This window comes from Papaver somniferum, chromosome 10, assembly GCF_003573695.1.
Source record: "Papaver somniferum cultivar HN1 chromosome 10, ASM357369v1, whole genome shotgun sequence".
In the NCBI taxonomy this organism is placed as follows: Eukaryota; Viridiplantae; Streptophyta; class Magnoliopsida; order Ranunculales; family Papaveraceae; genus Papaver; species Papaver somniferum.
Window position 1 is genome coordinate 32,360,860 of NC_039367.1, and position 25,487 is coordinate 32,386,346.

Consider the following 25,487-nt stretch of genomic DNA (forward strand, 5'->3'; position numbering starts at 1 on the left):
ATACTACTTTTATCGTAGTTGTGTCATCTGATCTTGCATCTTCTATCGTACGAGTACAATCAGATTAATTGGCTTGAGATTGATATCTCCGATAGGAAAGATATAAAAAGTAATCACAAACATCTTCATCTCATTGTTTATGATTCCGCAACATCTTGTTTCGCTACCATACGATTAAGATTGTTGTGAGGTGATTGATAACTCTAGGTTGTTCTTCGGGAATATAAGACCGGATTATCAATTGGTTCCTGTTCACCTTGATTATTATCAAAATACGGAACAAAACCTTTAGGGTTTATCTGTGGGAGACATATTGATACTTTGATAGACTTGTCTGTGTAAGACAGATTTTTTTATTGTCAAAGCCTGCGATTTTGGGTCGTAGCAACTCTTAGTTATGGGTGAGATCAGATAAGGGAATCAAGTGCGTACTATCCTGCTGGGATCAGAGGCGTATGAGCATAACTGTACCTTGGATTAGTGGGAGATTGATTGGTGTTCAACTACAGTCCAGTCCGAAGTTAGCTAGGAGTAGGCTAGTGTCTGTAACGGCTTAATACAATGTGTGTTCAATCTGGACTAGGTCCCGGGGTTTTTCTGCATTTGCGGTTTCCTCGTTAACAAAATTTCTGTGTCTGTGTTATTTCAATTTCCGCATTATATTGTTATCTTTATAATTGAAATAATACAGGTTGTGCGTTAGATCATCAATTAGAGTAATCCAACCTTTGGTTGTTGATTGTCATTGATTGATCATTGATATTGGTCTTTGATACCATCCAAGTTATTCCTTGCATTTGGTTAGAACTCGTAGTTCATGCTTAAGAATCAAATCAAGAGAGAGATATAAACTAGTTGATATACTTCTAATTGATTGAATCTTGTTGATTCTCTTAAAAGTATATTCGAGTTTGTCTATACAGATTGCTAAGAAAAATATTAGGTGGTGTTGTTAGACCCCCGCTTTTTCAATTGGTATCAGAGCAGGCAAACACGTTCAAGACCTTACAAGTCTATGTTTGTAGCGATCTGACTCTATGCACGCTAGTGCTATCTCAATAAATGCACCACCAGATCCAGGGATTTCAGAATTCTCTTCCATGACTGATTTGATAAAATCTGTAGAAGAAATTCAATCTAAACCTCCACCAGGTTTAAAATCCCTTGAAGTATTTTCAGGGCTTGAGTCTGAGGATAGAATATCTTACGCATACCAAGATGCCTCCTAAATATTTCAACTATGTCAGCTGTCTCGGGAATACCTCAAAGGATTGTTCCTTAGTTGATTCTTCTGAATCCCGAGGTAGGAAGATTGTCTCATGTTGTGTTGATCACTCTTCCTCCAATGAGACATTGGACACAATGGAAAAAGATGAAATGGAGCTCACCAGAATCGCAAAAAATTCTACTGAGTTTGTTGATCTTCATAATCATGATTAACTCATCGATGAATTTGAAAAGTCTATTGATCGAGAACGTGTACTCTATAACATTATTGAGTCCTTCTCTAAGGATATTGGGAAACTTCTTCAAGAAAATAATCTACAGCGTGAAAAGATTTGTGATCTTGAAAAGATTGTCAAAGAAGGGTCAATTAGAGAAAAACGTTTGATCAAGACGCATTCATCTGATCTTGACAGACTTCCCGTTGAAAAAGAGAAACTAGAAGCATCCCTTTCACTATCCCATGAACAGTGCAAGACCTTGGAAAAGGATAACTCTTTCTTAAGGAAAAATTCTTCTGTTCCAACTATTCCTGACGTACAATATATGAAGAAATATCATCCAAGAGAAAATTGTGTCAAGAAAAGTTTACATAACTTACCATCTTCTCACAAGACTGTGAAGTTAAAACAAATTTCGTTCTTTGCTTCTCCTCCACGAACCTGTACTTTCTGTGGAAAAGAGAACCACTATGATATCCATTGTTTTGCTAGGAGGAAACAAATTGCTAATCTTCATAATTTGGTTCACTTCGCTGTCAATGGAACAAATAGTCAGTCGACTACAGCAGTGAACCTTATGTCCACAGAAAACCAGACAACTTATAAGAATGATCTCTTCCCTAGAAATCATTACAGGACCTTTGTGCATTCTAGTGGTACAAATTCTTGTGCTGCTAATGAAAGCATGTCCTGTGATTATAAGAACAACTTTGGTAAATCTAAGTCTAGAATATGGAGATCCATTTCGAAAAATCCTCTAGAACCGATCTCTAGAGGTCCTAGACTCGGTAATCAGAAAACTTCTTCTCTTGAGATTTCAGGAAGGGCTGTGAGAAATTTATCTAAATTTGAAAACAGCTAAGGGAAGACAAGAAATACTGAGGTCAGACATCCAGGTGAAAAGCACAAATATTCTCTCAATACCTATGGTGAGACTATGTCTGCCTCTGCTACCTAGTAGTAGAAATTTCCATTCTTGTATCTAACTTGAGAGATACAAGGATGATGATTGATAGATGCTCAAGTATTTAGTTGATTTTCATCTGTCTGATTGATAGCGTATTTGTGAGTTTTTAGTATTTCTTCATTGTGACTCTTCTAACCTGTTCATAAGCATTGAAAATGTCATAATATGCATTTTTCCCTGTTTGGTCTATCCTTTTTGTTCATACGTTCGGGTTAGCCCATGGACGTCCATATCTCCTCAAGGAACTCTAGGGTTTCTGTCTAGGGTGTACTACTTAACATATATATATCTCATATATGTGTTCTTAATCTTCAAAAGGGATGTCTATGGAAACTGTTCCTAAAGAAGAAGTAAACCCTACAATGGAGGAAGACTTAAAAGGATGTGATCCAGCTGAAGATTTTGTTCTGAAGAAGATGCTCGAAAGAAAAGAGTATAACTCTTGGATTGGAGAATCTGTCAAGGATTTAATTATCGTTCAAAGTGAGGTTAAGAACGAACTTGCTAACCTTAAATTTCAGATAAACCAGCTTATTGATGGACATGCAAAAATCCTTGGTAATCAGAATATCTTAATCAGGAATCAGAAGAAAGTTATACTTGACTGCGCCAAAGCTAGACATCTAGCTCGCATTGTTGACCGAAAAAACTAATGTTTTAACTCTTGAAAATGGTGTTTCGACTATCAAGAAGATCAAGGATATCAGCGATACTTACTTTGATGGTCTGTTTCAAAGGTATGAAGTGGTTAAAGAAATCTGATTCAATTGTTGCCTAGTATGTATTCTTTTTGGTTTAGTTTGAAGAATAACTAGTGCTTGAATACCAATAATTGTGACTACACATAGCTATTATGTTTCATCTTCTTGTTTTTTTTAGGTTTGTTGGTTTAAATTCTAAAAATATTTGGAGGATGATGTTTTTGCACTATTAATCTTTATGATTTGATGTATTGCAATTAGTTATGGGATATTGGTGTTTACATCCATGAACTATGTTTGTCCCATACTCTGTCAAAAGTAAAGTCGTTTGTGATCGGTATTCACGTACTGGTGAAAGAATGAATAGACTTTTGAAAAATACAAAAGTTAATCCTATATTGTCAAACATTTGATGGAAGATAGGTTAAAATCTTTTGTTTTCAAGGATTATGTCTATTAATTGTCGTTATGCAAATAGTGATTCAAGATAGAATGAATCCTTGTGTATTCCGCAGTTTATGTGTTACTGTGAGGCTCAGTAATGTATCTTATGTTGAGCACTATACAACCAAGTTGATCTTTTAGCTTAGTCGGTGTTCCGTGAGATAGTTATGTCGAGCATATTGAACTAAATTAATCATCTTGTTTGATTATTTAGTTATTGCTCCGTAAGTTTTCTTATGTCGAGCAAAACAAATGACAATTAAATTGATTATTTTTGTGATTAGTTTGGTTGTGTATTCCAATTAGATTAATTATGGGTTCTCTTGTAATTAATCTAGTTGAGTATTTTCGTGTCTCCATAAGTTCTCTTATGTTGAGCACAATCAATTGAATTGATCACCTCTTGTATTTAATTTGATTGTGTATTCCGATTAAATTAATCATGGGATTACTTGTGACTAATTTGATTGAGTTTTTTGGATATAGAAAATCGTTCTCATGGTTTTTGGTGTCCAATAAAATCCTTTTTTTCTTCTGAAATTAAGGTCGCTCTTGTTATTCTTTCGGGAATGACATCTAATGGGGAAGAGTTCTTTTGAACTTGTGCTTAATGGTCATATCTTGAGGGGTGTGCGGTTGTGGAATTTTAGAGGGGTTATCTTGTATCTTTAAACTCCTTGATGAATGCATTTAGCTTCGGCTTTATGATTGCATTTAAATTAGTTGGTATGTATTTTTTTTCCTTTTGTCATTAAATGTCTCTCTCGGAAATTTCATTATGATCCCGTTCTTGTACCTTTGCCAATTTTTATTAAAAAAAGGGGGAGAATTAATATGTAGTTCATACTACAAATACATATGGTTTTCAGATCATTATGTAAGGGGGAGTGGTTTCCATGTGAGATGGAGTATTGACTAAGGGGGAGTGATACATATCACCATAGTATTATTGTTGAAGTTGTGATACAATTGAACTTTGACACTGTGTAATAATACTATGACACTGTATAACAATGATCGAGAACTATGTTTTCTCATTGTTATAGCTACGGATCTTCAACAACGGTGATGCTAAACTTACAACCTTTGGGATCATTGGAGTACTTGGAAGTGACGAAGATTTCGAGGAATGTTGAAGATTAGACATGTGGAATAGGATCTACTAAAGTTTCTTTATCTTTTTTTTATTCCATATGTATTGATAGTTTTCTCACTAAAATTGACAAAGGGGGAGATTGTTAGAGAATTGCTCGGTCGAACTCGCATGCGTTGCTATCTCAAGCATGTTTGTCAATGATAGTGATCAAAACTATAATTCTTGATCTCTAGTCTATTATAGCTAAGTCTTGGACTAGGATAGAAAGTGTAGTTGAGCTCAAGGACTTCATGGCGATTCATCATACAAGTAGAAGAACTACTTAAGAAACCGTTGGAACTTCTCGACAAAAAGGTGTGTGAAGATTTGAACTTATCTATCACTCAAAAGTCTATCTACTCTATCTCCTACTCTTTGAGACAAGAAGTCATATGCTATATATATATAGACTTTGATTATACACATTTGGTATTTCAAGCCGAGTATACCTCGCCTATCTATATCTCGAAATATGTGTTGGTAAGCTTTTCGCTTCGATCAATTTTATCTTTACCATGTGACGAAAGTCATGATATGTTTCAATCATCTTGAAAATTGCTTTGATGAGAAATGGTGTAACAACTGTATAACGTCCTCTAAGAATGTTTCAATGATTTAAATGAGAGTTTAGATTACATAACCAATGGTGGACATAAGCATTTTTGTGGAAACACATTTATGTATAAGTCATATTCCTTGAACCAAAGTTTACGAACTTTGTTGATCAAGAGAACTGGGAGAATAGCGTGAGCCAAGTCCGCGAGCTCAGTATGCGAACTGCCGAAGTTCTCAAACCCGAGAATTTCTGCTGAAGTTGAAAAACTACTTGCGTGAATCTAAGTCCGTAAACTCAGTCCGCGAACCCAGTCCACGAACCGGCGAAGTTCTCATACCCGAGAATTTCTGCTGGAGTTCGTAAACTCTACCCGGTAACTTAAGTCCGCGAACCTAGTCTGCGAACTTGAGAAGGTTATATATCTGAAGATGATTTCTGAACTTAAACTTAAAAATACAAAGGAATGCAGTTTGCAAACCGTGGCTATAAAAGTTCATGAACCGATTCAAGTGAATCAAATCATCTTTGCTTCAATTGTGTCTTGTGTACTACATAAAATTTTCTTGCAATTTAACAACTCTTGAACTAGTTCATTTGAAGTCATTTGAACTAGTTATGGTGAAGAAGAACATGGTTGATATGAAATGCTCATATGGATAACCTTTTGGTTAACTATTGTTGAACCAACAAGTGCATATGTTTGGGTACGGTTAAAAAACCTAGAAGTGTGCATTGTCAAGTGTGTGTAACAAGCTAAGTTTTCGATCTAACGGTTGAGAAATATTAGCTTGAATCTAAATCAGGTTTTCATCTAACAGTGAATATTGAATGCTTTGTTACTAAGCTAACATTGATTGCAAACCCTGATTTGAAAGACTATATAGAGGAGACATCTAGTATTGTGCAAAACTAATCCCCACACCTTACGAGTGATACTAGTTTGCGTACTAGAGTTGATTCTCATTTAACCTTTGGTTTTCTTCTTCTAAAACCAGGTTAACGACTTAATTAGGATTGTGAAGCCAGACCGATACTACTTTTATCGTAGTTGTATGATCTAATCTTGCATATTCTATCGTACGAGTACAATCAGATTGATTGGCTTGAGATTGATATCTCCGATACGCAAGATATAAAAATTAATCACAAACATCTTCGTCTCATTGTTTGTGATTCCGCAACATCTTGTTTCTCTACCCTACGATTAAGATTGTTGTGAGGTGATTGATAACTCTAGGATGTTCTTCGGGAATGTAAGACCGGTTATCAATTGGTTCCTGTTCACCTTGATTATTATCAAAAGACGGAACAAAACCTTTAGGGTTTATCTATGGGAGACAGATTGATCCTTTGATAGACTTGTCTGTGTGAGACAGATTTGTTTATTGTGAAAGCCTGCGATTTTGGGTCGTAGCAACTCTTAATTGTGGGTGAGATCAGCTAAGGGAATCAAGTGTGTTGTATCCTACTGGGATCAGAGGCGTAGGAGCATAACTATACCTTGTATCAGTGGGAGATTGATTGGGGTTCAACTACAGTCCAGTCCGAAGTTAGCTTGGAGTAGGCTAGTGTCTGTAGCGGCTTAATACAGTGTGTATTCAATCTGGACTAGGTCCCGGGGTTTTTCTGCATTTGCGGTTTCCTCCTTAACAAAATTTCTGGTGTCTGTGTTATTTCAATTTTCCCATTATATTGTTTTATCTTTATAATTGAAATAATACAGGTTGTCTGTTAGATCATCAATTAGAGTAATCCAACCTTCGGTTGGTGATTGTCATTGATTGATCCTTGGATACTGGTCTTTGGTACCATCCAATTTATTCCTTACATTTGGTTAGAACTCGCGGTTCCTGCTTGAGTAAATCAAATCAAAAGAGAGATATAAACTCGTTGATATACTTTTAATTGATTGAGTCTTGTTGATTCTCTTAAAAGTATATTCGATTTTATCCATACATATTTCTAAACGAAATATTGGGTGGTGTTGTTAGACCCCCGCTTTTTAGGAAACCGCAAATGCACAAAAACATCGGAACCTAGTACAGATTTGAACACCACACTGTATTAAGCTTCTACAGACATTAGTTTACTACAGGTTAACTTTGGACTGGAATGTAGTTGAGCCCTAACCAATTTCACACTGATCAAGGTACAGTCGGTTCCTTACGCCTCTAGAACCACGTCGAATTCGCGTACTTGATTCCCTTAGATGATCTCACTCACAACTAAGAGTTGCTACGACCAAAAGTCAAAGACTTTATAAACCAATCTGTCTCACATAGAAAAGTTTATTGAATAGATAAATCTGTCTCCCACATATATACCTATGAGTTTTGTTCCGACTTTTGATAAATCAAGGTGACATGAACCAATTGATAAACCAGACTTATATTCCCGAAGAACAGCCTAGTAATATCAATTACCACACAATAATATTAATGTATGGTATAGAAACAAGATATTGTGGAATCACAAACGATGAGACGAAGATGTTTGTGACTACTTTTTATCTTGCCTATCGGAGATTAAATCTCGAGCAAATCTTAGAGAAGATAGTACTCAACATGATAGAAAACAGTAAGATAGAACATGCAACTACAGAGAAAACAGTTGGGTTTGGCTTCACAATCCCAATGAAGTCTTCAAGTCGTTAACCTACTGGGTTTTGGAAAAACTTAAGGTTAAAGGAGAATCGACTCTAGTCGCAACTAATATCACACATGAGGTGGGGGAATTAGGTTTCTCAGTTTCTAGAGTTCTCCCTTATATAGTCTTCAAATCAGGGTTTGCAACCAAAGTTACCTTGGTAACAAAGCATGCAATATCCACCGTTAGATGAAAACCTGATTAGACTCAAGTTAATATCTTTCAACCATTAGATCGAACTTAGCTTGCTACACACAAATGAAAGGTGACTTCATTTAGATATGAGTAACCATACCTAAATGTGTACACCTTGTTGGCTCAACAATACTTAACTGAAGTTAGCCATATGAACACTTTCATATCAACCATATTCATCTTAACCATAACTAGTTCAAATGACTCAAATGAAACTAGTTCTAGAGATGTTTAATTGTTTATATTCTCATAGAAGTATACAAGACACAATTGAAGCAAAATCAATTTTGATTCACTCGAATCAATTCACGAACATTATAGTCACGGTTTGCAAAAGATTGCATTCCTTAATATATAAATATATTAGTTCATGAACAAACCGATTTTAGAACATAACCTACTCAAGTATGCAAACGAGTACGCATACAAAAGTGGCCGGACTAAGTTTGGGCTCTCTAGTATGCGAATGGGTTCGCATACCTTCCAAACTCAGTTGAATTCCCAAAACTTGAAACTCACGCCAGTACGCATACCGGTATGCATACAAATTTATCGGACTTTCATTAACCAACCAATACGCAGCATACGGGTATGCATACTATGGTTCCCAGACTTGGAATAACTTGCTACAGTTAGCATACAAGTACATATACTGTGCTATATCCAGTCATGGTTAATTGTTCTAAACTCCCATTTCAATCATTAAAACATTCTTAGAAGACGACAATAGTTGTCTCACACAAACTATTATCTTCAAAGCAATTTTCAAGTGATTGAATGATCAATATGAAACATTCTGAGCTTACATCAAATGACTGTCTCACACAAATCATGTAAGATGTTACAAAGCGATTTTCACATGATCATATTTTGACTTTCGTCAAGAATATAATATGAACTTGGTTAAAGCGAAAGCTTACCAACACATATTTTAGAGAAATATGTAAGCGATTAAACTCATCTCGAAATATCAAATGTGTATAATCAAAGTCTATATAGCTATACCACTTTTGTCTCAAATAGGAGATAGAGTAGATAGACTTTTGAGTGATATATGAGTTCAAGTCTCCACATACCTTTTGTTGATGAAGTTCCACAAGCTCCCCTTAGTAGTTCTTCGTCTTCAATCGATGAACGTCGTGAAGTCTAATGCTCAACTACACGTACTATCTTAATCCGAGACTTAGCTATAAGTAGACTAAAATTTAAGACTTATAGTTTTGTCAACTAAACTTGAAAAACAAGCTTGAGATAAAAACGCTTGCGAGTTCGCCCGAGCAATGCCCTAACAACACTCCTCACAAAGATTTGGCAACTAAGCACAAGTTCAATTAAGAACTCTCCCCCATAAAATGTCATTCCCGAAAAAACAACAAGAGCGACCTTACTTTTACAAGAAAATAAGGATTTCTTTGGACATTAAAAAATTACATGAAACATGAATGTGTATCCAGAAAACTCAATTAAATTAAACACAAGAGAATCCATAATTAATTTATTCGTAAATGCTCAACATAAGAGAACATACGGAGCCATACAGTACTTTCACATAGAAGTGGATCAGGGAAAGATCAATACTGCAGAATATTCAAAGATTCATTCTATTTTTCAGCAATATTTGCATAGTGATACCATATACTTCATCTTTGACATCAAAAGTTTATTCTATTTTCCATCAATATTTGCATAATGACATAATAGACTTTAACTTTTGACATATATGGGATAATCATAGTTCACGGACGCAAACACACATATCTCATAACATTATTTGCAATATATAAAACCAATAAAGATTAATACTGCAAAATCATCTTCCAAATAAACTTTAGAGTTTAAATAAAAATATCTAAAACCATTGCAAGATGAAAATCGTTGGCAATAACAATGTGTGATCACAATATATGTTATTCCAAACCCTAGTTATCCTTCTTAAAACACAAGAATAAATTCTCATAAGAAGTTTCCTAGACATAAAACAAAACAACTGCTAAGAAGAACAAAACTAAAGGTCTTCAGACATTATGAGCAACCAGAGATCGAACAGAAACAAGTTCATCAGTTGCTTTATTCAGTTCGGTTTTCAGAAATTCAAGATTCTTTGTTGCAATTTCAAGTTGTTCACGTACAACCCCAAAGTCTTGAAGAAGATTTCCCACCAATTGAGATGACATCTGAACTGAAAGTTTGTTTTCATGATCAACTGCATGGTAGCAGGTAATGATAACAGGGTTCTCATGAAACTTGAAAACTTTGCCTTCTTCAACTTTGTCTTCCTTTTTGCATCCATCCATTGTGCACACCAAAAAATTTCAAGAGAACTCATGAAGTTACTGAACGTTTATATATCAGGAGAAGAAGAAATCCATGATACATATATATGAGTGTTTCATAAGGAATCGTTTACGTTCGGTAAGGGTCGGGTGCACAAACGTTCGCGGTTATGAGACAATCTCAAAACCAAGAAGCCAATGGAGCCTATTTTGAAGTGTGTTATAAAAACACGTTCCAAACATGTGACAGGAAAACTTCAGCTCAAAAAGAGCATAGGGAAATCATTGATAGTCAACAACTTAACTGTCATTAAAGAAGAACAAAACGAAGTTTACCGAGTAAACAACATAGAGAATATTCTCAAGAGTTACTGATCATTTATATTACATTGTATTATAAAATCGGAGCAGGGATCAACAGTAAGATGATCAATTTTTTTTTGTTTATTTTAAACTAAAAACAAAAGATACAACAAAGACCACTTTGTCAAGAAGAAAATAACTTCTTGAGAATTATGTGCATCCTCACATGGTCTCAAAGAGGATGCACACTTGTAAGTAGTCAAGTTGTAATTTGACGAGCATATATGTCATCAAGGGTATTGACATTTTACCTTTTTGTTTCTTGAGAATCATCAGAAAGGTCAATTGAGTTAGTTTCAAGATAATTAACAAAAGGAGGACAAGAGATACCTGAAGCTGCTACCTTCCTTTCCTTATTAATGCTACGCTTGAGTCTATTTATACTGGCCTTTAGTTCTGACACACGATTATTGATATGAATATACTCAGGAACAATTGATGCTTTTGATTCAACACTTCTTTTAGTCACGAAAGAAATCTTTGAAGAAGTTTTCTTACTCATTGGATCAAAAAAGCAGTCATTTTTTTTGTATAATACAATTTTTTTTACAATTGTAGAAATCCTCTGTGTTATCTTTACATGCAAGGCTTGGCTCATCACAACACTTTTCTTACCTGACATTTAAGACCAGTAATATGAGAAACAGGTTTGATTACTTCCTTTGACATCCAGATAAGAATGTTATGAAGTTTTTCATTCCGTAAGCGAAAACGACATCTCCTCTCAAGATGACCTTTGTTTCCGCAATAGTAACATCTGTACATAGAGTTATTAACTTTTCTCATATGACCTGTTTTAAGAGGGAGACAACCCTTGTTTGTTAAAACTTCTGCTGCCGAAGGTAAAGTTTCACTTTTGCCATCAGTGGAATTCTTTTGCTGGAGGTTTACATCAGCACAGACAAAATTGATCATACCACGGCTTGGAGCGCCTATTCCTTCATAGCCCAAACCTCATGTGCCACGATGTTTTTTACATGCTCCCAGCATAGTGGATAATTTCGTCGATCTAGCATTGAAATTTTTCAAGTTCCTTCCAATGATTTGACCTTATCAAGAGCAACTTTTAGGTCAGTCTTTAATTATTTTTCTTTAGCGAGAAAAATGATTTCTCTGCCACTAAAACAATTTTGTTGAGAGTCATATCTTGCTTCAGATTCAACAAGTTCTTCTTTCAACTTAAAGAGATTTAGACGAAGTTTTCACATTCAGAATTCTTTGAACGCACATCTTCTTCTCGGTCTTTAAGAAGGGATTGTAAGAGATTATATCTACAATCATAACCTTTAAAGAGATTTCTCATTTTCTTGTTTTCTAAACAGAGAGGAGTCAGAAACGTAGTAAAGCATGATGTTGACTTCTTTTTCTTTATGAGATGGTCAAAAAGCTTGATGTATTGAGAAACTTCCTTATCAACATCGTATTCATCGCCTGAATCACTTTCATCCAAAAGATAATCCAACTGTTCATCTAGGGGTGTTTCACAGTTAAACACAATTTCTGACAATGGAGAGGAAGAGAAATATTTCTCAAGAGAAACCGAGCTTTGAACCAAGTCAAAACGTTTCTGAACTGGTAATGCGTTTTTGAGATAACACTACTATCCATAGAGTCAAATTGCTACAAACACAGATTTATGAGGTCTTAAACGTGTTTTCCTACTCTGATACCAATTGAAAAAGCGGGGGTCTAACAACCACACCCAATATTTCATTTCGGCAATCTGTATAAACTAACTCAAATATATTTCCAAGAGAATCAACAGTCAGACTCAATCAAGGAAATACATCCAAGAGTTATATCTCTGTTTCTCAATGTAATCAGCAAATCAAACAGATAAAAATCCGCGAGCCTGATTAATATGAGAAACAACTTGAACGATACCAAAGACCAATGTTCAAGTGTCAATCAATTTATATAAACAACCAAAGGTTGGATTATTTAATTGATTGAACTACGCACAACCTGTGATATTTCAATTATATCGAAAATACAATGCGGAAAAGAAATAACACAGACACCAGAAATTTTATTAACGAGGAAACCGAAAATGCAGAACAACCCCGGGACCGAGTCCAGAATTGAACACCGCACTGTATTAAGCCGCTACAGACTCTAGCATACTACAAGTTAACTTTATACTGGAATGTAGTTAAGCCCTAACCAATCTGACACTGATTATAGTCGCGTTCCTTACGCCTCTGAATCTCAGCAGGATTCTACGCACTTGATTCCCTTAGCTGATCTCACCCACAACTAAGAGTTTCTACGACCCAAAGTCAAAGACTTGATAAACAAATCTGTCTCACACAGAAAAGTCTATTGAATAGATAAATCTGTCTCCCACAGAAATACCTACGGGACTTATATGAACAGGAACTAATTGATAAATCAAGATGAACAGTAACATGAACCAATTGATACAACAGACTTATATTCCTGAAGAACAGCCTAGTAATATCAATCACCTCACAATGATCTTAACCTTATGGTAGCGGAACAAGATATTTTGGAATCACAAACGATGAGACGAAGATGTTTGTGACTACCTTTTATCTTACCTATCGGAGATTGAATCTCGAGCAAATCTTAGAGAAGATGGTACTCAATACGATAGGACAAAGTAAGATCAGAACACACAACTACAAAGAAAATAGTTGGGTCTGGCTTCAGAATCCAAATGAAGTCTTTAAGTCGTTAACACCTATAATGCTTTTAGAAAAACCTAGGTTAAAGGAGAATCGACTCTAGTCGCAACTAGTATCACACAAGAGGTGTGGGGATTAGGTTTCCCAGTTGCTGGAGTTCTCTCTTATATAGTCTTCAAATCAGGGTTTGCAATCAATGTTACCTTGGTAACAAAGCATTCAATATTCACCGTTAGATGAAAACCTTATTAGATTCAATCTAATATTTTTCAACCGTTAGATTGAACTTAGCTTGTTACACACAAATGAAATATACCTATATTTAGATATGGGTAACCGTACCTAAACGTGTACACTTAGTTGGCTCAACAATAGTTAACTGAAGTTAGCCATATGAACACTTTCATATCAACCTTGTTCATCTTAATCAGAACTAGTTCAAATGAAGCTATTTGTAGAGTTTTTCAATTGTTTATATTCTCATAGAAGTATGCAAGACACAATTGAAGCAAAATCGAGTATGCATACCGTGATATATCCAATCAGTGGTTAATTGTTCTAAAATCCATTTTAATCATTGAAACATTCTTAGAAGACGGGAATAGTTGTCTCACACAAACTATTAGCTTCAAAGAAATTTTCAAGTGATCAAAAGATCAATACGAAACATTCCAAGTCAACATCAAATGACTGTCTCACATAAATCATGTAAGATGTTACCAGGCGATTTTCACATGATCATCTTTTGACTTTCGTCAAGAATATAGATGAACTTAGTTAAAGCGAAAGCTTACCAAAATATAAGCGAGTTAAACTCAGCTCGAAATATCAAATGTATATAAAATTATAGCTATGAGACTTTTGTCTCAATAGGAGATAGAATAGAAATAGACTTCTGAGCGATAGATGAGTTCAAGTATCCACATACCTTTTGTTGATGAAGTTCCACAAGCTCCCCTTAGTAGTTCTTCGTCTTCAATTGATGAACGTCGTGAAGTCTAAATCTCAACTACACATTCTATCCTAATCTGATACATAGCTATAAGTAGACTAGAAATAAATACTTATAGTTTTGGAAACTAAACTTGACAAACAAGCCTGGGATAGCAACACTTTCGAGTTCGACCTAGTAGTGCTCTAACAATCTCGTTACTCCACCGCCTTTACTCTCTTATGCAGTGATAAATAGGCCGGGTATTTCTTACACAAGCCTTAACCCGCCCGAACAAAACCCTAATTGATATCCTCCCATTTGTATGAAGCTGAGTCAGCTTTTGTGACGATGTGTTGAGAAAGAGAAGTATATTCTTTAGTCGAGTTGCTCGAGATAGAGAGATATTATCTTATTTGTGAGAATGACTAGGATGAGTCACGTGAAAAGGCATGGAATGCCTCATAAGTTGTATGTAGATTGTGAGATGAGATCCGGTCACATATATCACGTGGAGACCATATTATTGATTGTGGGTACCTTTTTTGAGCATGCAGAGCTCAAGGGAGCTTATCCACGTGTTTGGATAAACATGTACATTCCAGGTTCGTTTGTTTGAGACGCTGAGAAATAGGATTGAGCCCTAGGTGAGGCTTGTGTTTGGGTCTTATGCCTGTATAAGACTCTTCAGACGAGATGGATCAGCTCAGATGAGGCCATATGAGATTTGGCTGATGCATCTGGGGATGTCTGGGATTTGGACGACGCGTCTGGGGTCGTCTGAGATTTGGCCGACGCGTCTAGAGCCATCTGAGAGTTGGTTGATGCGATAAAGTATGTTCAATACTTGGCCAATGTGATGAAATTCTCTGAAGTCAGCTGGGACATGTATGGGATAGAAAAGAAGGCTTGCACGCCTGATATTGTCTCTGCGAGACTTCAACTCACTTGTTTTTAACCAACATATCTTGCAGAGATGTGCTAGGAGTCAATTATGTCCGTATTTATGGGACCGACATGACCAGTGTATCTCGGAAGGATGTTCTAGGAGTCTGTCGAAAGGGCCAAGAGGCAGAATAACCAGCGTATCTCGCGGGGGATGTCCTAGGAATTATTCAGAAGCCTTAGTAAGTCGAATCAGAGCCTAGAGTAGACATGACCAGTGTATATCGCGATGATGTACTAGGAATTAGTCATTGATCTCATAAAGTGAGTCATGCGTACATGAGACATGTATGTCTCCGCTCTGGGTCATGTTTCCGTCGGGGACGTTTTTACGCATCTACAGAGCCTACATGACGAGCAATATCTCGCGGGGATGTATATTAGGAGTCATGTCATCACAATCAGCCGAGTCTCATGAAGACATGCTGGAATTGTGGTTTTCTGGTTCATAAATCTGTCGGGGGACGTTTTACGCTCTACAAAACCTTCGTGACCAGCAGTAACTCGTCTAGGATGTGCTCTAGGAATCACGGCATCACGACCAGCAGTGTCTCGCGGGGACATATACTAGAAATCGTGGATATAAGTGCCGCGAGGACCAAAGGTTCAATCTCTCCCGTGAGAGTTGAGTTTTATCTATATCCTTGAAATGACACTTTTTCCCCTTATTACCATCTACAGAAGGTTAAGTACAATATCAACTAATTTTGTAAAAAAATATACGATTAACTAATTGCAATACAAATACAATTACTTATTGTATACTTCTTGTTGCCATACAACAACATAATATCGGGCACTTAGACTTCTTTTTTTTAATCGGTAAATAAAATTCAATAAAAAAGCAAAAAGCTGTACAGAATTAAGGCCAGACTATTTTAGCTAGCCGCACTGGCCATCTAAAAAGTGCAACCTATTTGAAACTGTAGTACACTTTGCCAGGCCATTTCACAGATGGAATGAAATTTGGCTTACCTTCATGAAACTCATAAATATCTTCCGCCAACAAACATGCTTGTTTGGTCAAGGTGTCTGCTGAAAAATTAGCTTCTCTATAATCATGAATATTGAAAAGAGAAACGCTACGAGCACGTTGACTTCACTACGAGCTATTGGGGATGAAACACTTGATTTGAATTTTAAAGAAAACAAACCAATATTAAATCATATTTTCAGAAAATCAATTATGTTTGAATTTTTTTTTTTAATAACAGTATTATTTTATATATTATTTGGGACCTATTAATCATTAAGAGGACTTTTAAAATGTACTACTATCGAATTTATTATTTTAGCACTAAAACCCAAATCGAGGCCAGAAAATTTTATTATTTTAGTCAAAAATTATATTACCGAGTACTCCCTCCGCTCCATTTTACTTGATGTTGTAGAGTTTTTCACGCAGATTAAGAAACAACATAGAGAATAATTTTTTTCCTAATCTACCTTTATTGATATCTTCCTAAAGATTTAAAGCACCTAGTTCTTAGTTCCTATATTTAGTGTAAATTGCGAATCTCGTTGTAATTTTCTTGGGATAGAGTATTTATCCTCCATGTAGTCGATTTAAAAATTAGGCTAATTATCCATCTACTGATTTCAATGAAAATTAATGGTATGATATGATTCCAAAGCAAGAGAAAATTAATGAGAATTTGGGAAAAAAGCTTAAACACTCATCTATTTTGGAACATAAAGAAAACCCTAAAGCATCAAGTAAAACAGAACGGAAGGAGTATTATTTTAAAGAAATTATATTGTACGCGGGACTCTCTTTTTCCGACGGGCCCACCATATATGTATGTGCGCGGTTTAGAGTGGTTTGAACGGTCTATCGAGAAACCACTCTGTTTTTAATATACGGTTTAATTTTGGAGGCTTGCATCTACCTCCGGTGTCTTCTTGGTATTGTATCTCTGGTAATTAAACCTGTTCGACCGTTTTTATTTTAATGAATTTATTTTGTTTGTTTACTGGACATAAACTCCACCATGTTAACCCAAAGTCCAAAGTTAGCTATCCAATGAGGGAGACCTCCTTTATTTTCACCACATTGACAAAAGCCAGCTGACGGAAAAAGTAAGTAGTACCATGTAACAGTAATTAAAAATGGAGGATCTTTGCATTAAAATTTGTTCTCAAGTTCACAACATCTGACAACCCAACAATTCAATCTTTTTATTCGTTGAAGCAAAAGAAAGAAAGAAAAAACTTGTTACCTGATCGAATGATTTAACTTAGGATCTGTGTACAAGTAATGGGGTTGATTTTTCAGACAACTTCATTTGGGAGAGAGAGAGAGACGAGTTGTTTATATTGCCGAATCAGATTACCTTGAGACTGACTCAAGAAGCTGAATGGACTGAAATTCTGTTAAAAAATTGTTGTCTTTCAGACAGGAATGAATAGCAGTAGCAGACGAGAGGATTTGCGTGCAACAACTTTATTGTGATCGGAATCTTAGTTCCGTCATGCACAGCATTATGTCAATTCACCAAATATTTGTGTGATCTAATATGTGTCGTAAAACTCACAACAAAAAAAGTTTTTTCATGTTCAATCTAGATCACTCTTTTTGATACGGCATAGGTATTTCCAGAAAGGAAATCGGTCTTTCCTACAATGATAAGCATCTTTCTGATTTTAGCATTTGAAAAATCAATAAGAAATCCTAGGTATTTCCTATGATAACAAGTATCTTGCTAAAGAAAGAGAAAAACATAATAGACATTTAAGAAAAGATTATTTGAAGAAAGATTTTATGCCGGAAATTTAAGGAAAGATTTGATGCCGGAAATTTAAAGGAAGATTTTGTTCCCTAATATATAAAAGAGAACTAGAAAAAAAATAGAAAAGAAAAAAACAAGGAAAAGATTGAGAGAAAGCCATGGCTAGCCGTCAAGCTCTCACGTTTATGCTCTCCTTTATGTTATTCCTTGTCACTATTTCATTTCCTAAATCTTTTTCTATCAGGATTGTCGATGAGAAGAGTGGAAGTAGTCATGGTGCCGCTTTGATCGAAGAATCTTGTAGAAACACGAGCTCTTATGATTTATGCGTATCTTCGTTCAAATCTAATCCTAAGAGCTTTAAAGCAGATATCCTAGGTTTGCTAAGGATTTCCATTGATCTTGCTAATCTGAATGCTTCCAGAGTTTTGCATTACATCGACAACTTGATTAAGACCAGTAAAGACGTCAGTGCTAGTGTTAAATGGTGTCGAGAAGATTACCACAGTTCTATGCATGCTCGTAATAAGGCAATCGAGGCACTTACTGGTGGTGATTACCTTTCAACCAACGTGGACATAAGTGCTGCCGGTGGTTACACATATGATTGCAAAGACGAATTTACGATGGCATCACCAACAACATCATCATCAGTTGGGTTGGAAGAACTTCCACCAGAATTAGTGCAAATGAACGAGATCATGCTTAAACTGGATGATATTTCAATTGAGATTCTTTGTCGTAATTTCATGACGTGCGATTAGCTTAAAAAGGATGAAAAGAAAGCAATCGTTTCCCTTTCTATTTATGCATATGTTTTTTATCCGACTGCTAGCAGCTGATAAAATGTATTGAGAAGCATTTTTTTCTTCCAACTTGTTAATAGATAAGCAGATAGCTAAGAACAGTCCCAGACCCACCAAGATGGAGGAAATCCGGTCTTATGGGATAATATTTCAGGTCGTTTCTTTTAGGGCTTGGCCTGTGCAGCAGTTTTGAACCTTCGTTTATTTCAAATCTATTTTTCTCTATCAAATCTTCATTTGAGTTAATAATACAAAAGAAATTCGCAAACAACGAAATACAGTTAAAAATCCGCAACAATAACAGCTAAATTTCCATTTTTAAATCATTAAAACTTCCAAACATTAAAAGAAAACGGATTCTTTCAATTTTTCCAGGATAGATGGATTTCAGAATCCGATACGGAAACCTGTAACAGACAAAATCAAGTGCAATTAGAAATCAGTTTGCACCATAATCTTCCTATAATATCCTGAAGTGCACCATAATCTTCCTACGGTATCCTGAAATTCATGCAAAACCAGAACACATAACCATGGAAATAAAACCACTTGAGTGTTCCTGAAGGACTAGCTTATTTATCAAAATCACTCTCATAAATACGTAATCCAGCCACCCGCAGATGCCATAACGTTCACATTTCTCCTACAGGTTCCATTAACAACCATTCTTACAGGTTCCTCCTCCTTCAGTTTGAATACTTTTTCCATACCAAACAAGACTCCAAGTGCATCCAGATTTTTAATGTATGATATTCCATTGTGCTTTAGACAAGCTGTGATATCAACCAAAACATGAGCCTTAAATACCCCACCTGTTCATCATCTATAGAACCAACCAGAGCCAAAGCTTTACCAACCTTCTCAGCAACATAACCCCTCTTACGGAAAATCATATCCAGAATTCATGACTGTGAAGTCTATTAGGATGATTCTAGCACTTTTTAGACGACATTTTCGCCCATATCACTTGGGGCTATGACGTACCTGAGGGACCTGATGCATGAACTTCAGCAGATAAAATCCTCATAGCAATTAAGCAATCACTTGCATGCGTTAATCTGAAAGTCAAAACTTGTGGATCATCTGTCTTTCTTATAATAACTCTTCTAATTGGAGTCTACCCCAGATTGATCGCATACGACATCTCATCCACCCTTAAACCTCTGGGATCATCGCCCTTTCCCGCAAGTCTGAGAAACTTCCCTGTTTGAATTGAAATATAAACAAATTTTAGGAAATCAATATATTCTCTATAAGGACAAAATATGAATGAATATTGTTCATTCATCATGTGAGTGAGATGAGCTATGGAAGTTTTGGATGGGAAGTCAGACATGATGATGGTGAAAAGATTTCGGTGATGTTTTGTTTTGAGACTAGAAAAAAGAAAATTTGCAGAAAAAAAATGTTTTGAGAGTGAAGTGTTGTAGTGCAGAAGAAGATCCTCAAACCAGGGGCAATCAGGGACGTGCTCACTGGAAAATCACTTCTCAATCTCAACTGACCTGTCGTGATCTCAAACACATACTTCTTGTTCAATCGCATCATTAAACAAGTGCAGAAAAGTTCCCCTCCAATTATCCAGTTGTTTATTGTACATCAGTTTTTGTGATCAAATTCTAATATGCTGCCATGTCTGCCTGAAATCTGTAACAGTAAATAGAAAATTTTACCATGTTAATGATCTGCAACAAGGAGGTCTTAAACCAGTCTGACAATCATAACCCAATAAACTATGAAAAAATCAAGAGAAAGTGAGGACTTCATGTGAAATAGATCTTTGCGCAATAGCCACCTAGTGCAGAGACAATAGCAACCATAACTGAGAAATCATTTTTTGGACTTTCAATTATATCGACAAGAGTAAACTGAGAAGAAACGGAAATATAACTCACCATAGTTAGCTAGAGATGGCAAGGCAATCAAAGAAATATTGGAATCAGAAGCACACCAATCCAATGACAGCAGAAACAAGGAACTGGACCCAGTCCATTAGGGTTAAACTTGGATTTTTCTTCTCTGGCTGTTAAGAAAATCCAAAACATAGCCAAAGTACAAAAGAAAAAACAACAGCGATTGACGGTGACAATGCAATACCAAATAATTGAAAAATAAACACTAACCAGAACAAGCTCCGTACCGGCCATGAGTATGTTTCTAAAATGCTTCACGTATATTCCTTGTTGATAACCATCTGGAATTTTGTAGCAGTACCTGTTTTTTTAAGATCACCATGATTATAAGTGAAAGTAAACAAAAGAGCAGGATACTAAAGGGGAAAAAAGCAGAAGCTTGGAAGTATATTATGATGCTCCATTCCTCAACAGAGATTTTTGTTACTTTACAATGTAGTTTCATCATATGACTTGTTTAAAAGGCATGGTAAGAGTAATCAGAAAACTTGGAAGACATTACCTTTTTAACTTCTATTCAAGTTAGATTTCAAACAAATGAAAAAACCACGCACTACAATTAGAATATTTGAGAACTTGCAATATCAATTCAAGCAGTATGGAGATAAGTTCGTTAGAAGCCTATCATGTAGATATCTGAAATTATACCGTGAGTCAAAAGGTTATCAAAGTCCAAGTTCAGTTACAAAAGAGGACAACCCCGAAAATTAGAACATAGAAATGAAAATTAAAATCCACAACTGTTTCACAGGAAACCCAAAAATCAGAACATAAGGATTGTCAACATCCTAATACTTGGCATTTTCAGACAATACCTAGTCAAACTTCTTCTAAATCATTAAACCCCTTTTACATCACTGCGAAATAAACATCTAGACAAAAGCATACCTCTTTACATCTTATAACCATGTGTCTATGTTGTGATGGTATATCTGGGCATCCAACCACAGGAAAAGAATCAGGACTTTGGCTGAACCATTGTACTCATCTGCTTGAGGCTGGTAAATGGGAGCATGGGTACTCAACATACTGCATACATGAATAAATATGAAGCCTTAGACTTCATTTTCAGTAAGTAAATTTATCTTTGACATTGGAAATTAAATCTTAGAACAGGCAAAGAATAACAAAGAAAAATTGAAAAGGTGTCACTAAAAATAATCTGAGCTACACAACTGCCACATTACACTTGATAAGAGTTAAAGGAATAAAAACAATTGGCAGATTTTGACTTGCGACTTGGTAGGTGAATGGTTTGATTCAAACACTATTGATACAGAACTGAAATCCTTGACTAATTCAGCAAAAGAAAAATTAAAATCAATTGGAAGTCGATTGACACATACCTGAGATGCTGAATCAAATTATACTCTTGATTTTGCGTCATTACATTTTATGGATTCCTCAATATCTTTTTTTTGATGTACTGCTGCCATATTTATCTAAACAATGATCAAAAACAAAAACATACAAAATCTATATTCAATTGTAAAAACATGAACAACCATCAAACTCTTATATTCACAATTAGGATGACATCAATATAAGACAGATTCTCATAATGGTTCATGTATACCTGAACTTCTTAGGCACCAAAAGCCTCAGCGGTACCAGCCAAGAAACTCCCCATCATGACTGTAGATGCAACAAATGTCAAAGCTTTGCCCTGTGTCGAGAATTAGCAATGCTACCATCAGAAATTACAGGGACACCACTTCGCGAAGTAACAGATTCTAATATTAATGTATTCAAAGAAAGGTTAGGATTCTTATATTAACGAATTCTGAAATCCAGAAGAAATATTGTGTGTGCTGGGTGTTGACGAAACTTTCTCTAAAATTGTTAACTATCAAGAGCCAGAAATTGAACATAAATAGTGTTATAACGGTGAAATCTAGTTATGCCTCCTAAGATTTCCGAATATATTTAATTTATATTTAACCCATGCTACCATAAATGGGAAAGCAGCTGTCTATTTGTACACTTCCATTTTTCTGGCATTAATCTGGATCGCCCTCGTCGTATAAGTTTACACTAAATTCTTTTTTAGAAAATACAACTTAAACACCAGAATCATTAGCACAGCTCTGGGGGTAAGTCTAAAATTGAAAAGATCAAAGAGACACAACCATAAAAAAATGAAAAACTTAGAGGCTGGAATGTAATGGAAAGGGGAATATCAATGCTCAAAACTCTAATAATCAACGTAGAAAAGGTCGAAATAAATTACCTTGCACGGGTGAAGCAACACTGGAACCAAAGCAGAACGCACCAAATTCGAAAACCCTAATTTCCCTTCTTAAGAATAAAAAAAAAAAAAAAAAAAACATAGCAAGAATGAATTGAGAAACACGGCTATAAACTTCAACCGAAGACAGACATTCTTATTTACCTAATGCAAATGGAGAACAATATGGAGTGCCCTTAAAATTGAAAACCCTTGTAAAGCACAAGTTCGATCGAATTGACACCTCTTTAAGAAGCAAACCATGATAATATGTTGGAATTACAAGAAGAAGAAAACCCTAACTTAGATGAAAGGTTTACTTATTACCAGAATGATTTGATTAGGTCGTGAGTGAGAGAGAGAGACGAGTTGAATTTTGTTGGAGAGAAAAAAATGATTTCTTTTTGGTTAAATAGCTGAATCAGTTTAGCTTCAGCTGACTCAACGGAAGCTGAATAGGCTGAAATCTGTTATAAAGCTATTGTCTTTCAGGAATGGGTAGCAATGAGAGGATTTTGTGCGTGCAGATTTTACTGTGATCGGGAATGACAGATGCAAGGAAGACTATCTTCATCATTAACACAAAGATATCAATGACTAACCCAAATTTTCCACTTTCTTAATGTAAAATGTTATTCTTGGCAGCACTCTAAACTCCAACAGAGGACGATGACTTCGGATGCCCAAAGTTTCCAAAGCCTAGCCATCAGAAGAATTACAAGGAACCACACATTCGAATCAAGGATATAAAGAAAATCTGCACTATCACACTTACGGCTTGTCATGGACTCTCCTGTTGATCCCATATCTCAGATTTGGTTGATAATTTTTGTCTTCCAAGTTGAGGCATTAAAGGCTGCTGAGAATTGTTGAGCTAAGGGTTGATCGCCAATCCGAGTATCATTCTGAAAACTTAATCTACTGCCGTATCCAAGTTTGAATTTGCAATTGCCTTTGAAGGTTTCGATAAGCTTGTTGATTCCCTTCCATATATTGCAACCATATGGATGTTTAATGGGGTTGGACTGTCTTGTGCAAGGCCATACTTTTGAGAAATAGCCTGCTTCCAGGGAGGATGGTTATCAGATCCAAACTTCGAGAAAGGGGCTGACATATTAGAAGCTTACTGTACAGGAGACAATTAGTAGCATTCGAGAAACTGAAACTGAAATTTAGTAGCTTGGGAGTTTTCTGTGAAACTGAAACCGAAATATAACACATGAACAGATTTAGAGAATAAACTGATTTCATTTCATTTCATTGCATGATAATGTGCTACAGATGTTGTTAAGCTACATATCAAAGATGTTTCCTCTTAAAGAGACTCCAAACTATAAAATGTTTCAAATTGCGATATTACTAGTTACAATGTCTCCCTTCCAATGCACTTTCACCCCAAAATACTTACACTAAATCAGCGGTAAATGGGACTCCGGTGGAGGGAACCCATTCAGTCCCTTTAAGAAAATTCCTAACCGTATATTTGAGGACATCTTTAGAGTTGTTGTATACTTTGAACCCCTCCCATTTTACTCTTTCTTTCGTCTTGGCACCCGGTCCTCTATTTTTGTATTCTATATAGGTCAATGTGGATAAAGTCTTGTTATCATCTTTACTCCATGGCGACCATCCTTCGCGAGAAATAAAATCGCCAATAAGTGATTGCATCACCACGGTGGTCGAGTAAGACCTCCATGGGCGGCCAAAATAAGAGGAGAAATTCTTCTTCGCCCGGTCGAGTTCTTTGGTTGCTAAAATGCTACAATTGTGCAAGACTATTCCGGTTTTCTTCTCTGAACCATATCTTCCATCTGCAGTTATCGTTATACTTTGTCCTCGATTCGGTTTTCTGTCGTAGATATTGCAGTTTTGAAGAATGGTAGTTGATTGTCCGAATATGAAATCTACAGTTCCAAAGATGTCGCATTCGCGATAGAACTGCCTGTATCTTTTGACGTAAAGTGTATCCTGATATCCTTCAAATCTACATCTGTAGAAGATGCATCGGTCGGCCTCAGTTCTCAGGGCAACAGCTTGATGTCCATTAGGACCAGCAGTATTGATAATGGAAATATCGTGTGCCATAAATCCATCTCCTAACACAACTGCACAAAAAGAAAACACATATACTTGTCAATGATAGATTGTAGGCTTTGCTGTCAATAAGAAGACCATATACTTAGAGTGATAGGAACCTCATGCAATTGTGCACAATCAGCCTGTCAATCTAAATGCTAAATGGCTGAATGCCTTCTCTATTCATTTCATTCTCTATAAATAAGATCATTGTACAGCCTATAACAGGCAACAAAATATAGAACTAATGGTATATCCTATTTGGCTAACTATTCTAAGTAATATATACAATTACATGCAAAGAAGAATAATCCTAATTTGAGCCACAATATATCTGCAAAGAATCCTGAATTAACTACCAGTGATATCCCCCCTCAAATTGATGCTGGATGATTGTGAAGCATCAATTTGTCAACCAAGAACTGATGACGTTTTCTTGAAAGAGCCTTCGTGAAAACATCAGCTGTTTGAAGAGAAGTATTGATAT

At 35.8% G+C, this 25,487-nt stretch overlaps 2 protein-coding genes and 2 long non-coding RNA genes across 5 annotated transcripts; 1 reads left to right on the plus strand and 3 right to left on the minus strand.

Moving 5' to 3' along the window:
- Positions 1 to 18,170: 18,170 nt before the first annotated feature.
- Positions 18,171 to 18,831, plus strand: LOC113317617 (pectinesterase inhibitor-like). Its single transcript, XM_026565770.1, has one exon. It carries the CDS (start codon positions 18,176 to 18,178, stop codon positions 18,740 to 18,742), a length of 567 nt encoding a protein of 188 aa, XP_026421555.1. The 5' UTR covers positions 18,171 to 18,175; the 3' UTR covers positions 18,743 to 18,831.
- Positions 18,832 to 19,079: 248 nt separating this feature from the next.
- LOC113317082 lies at positions 19,080 to 20,989 on the minus strand. Of its 2 annotated transcripts, XR_003343227.1 has the most exons (4): positions 20,908 to 20,989; positions 20,680 to 20,807; positions 20,290 to 20,431; positions 19,080 to 19,987 (listed from the first exon to the last, which is right to left on the minus strand). It is a non-coding gene; the product is annotated as an uncharacterized LOC113317082 (long non-coding RNA). The 2 variants fall into 2 exon arrangements; XR_003343226.1 differs by having other exon boundaries at positions 20,680 to 20,933.
- Positions 20,990 to 21,584: 595 nt separating this feature from the next.
- LOC113318084 lies at positions 21,585 to 22,324 on the minus strand. Its single transcript, XR_003344267.1, has 3 exons — positions 22,274 to 22,324; positions 22,044 to 22,139; positions 21,585 to 21,726 (listed from the first exon to the last, which is right to left on the minus strand). It is a non-coding gene; the product is annotated as an uncharacterized LOC113318084 (long non-coding RNA).
- Positions 22,325 to 24,328: 2,004 nt separating this feature from the next.
- Positions 24,329 to 25,009, minus strand: LOC113315491 (pectinesterase 2-like). The gene has a single exon (XM_026563764.1). The coding sequence runs from the start codon at positions 25,007 to 25,009 to the stop codon at positions 24,329 to 24,331; it is 681 nt and encodes a 226-aa protein (XP_026419549.1).
- Positions 25,010 to 25,487: the final 478 nt, after the last annotated feature.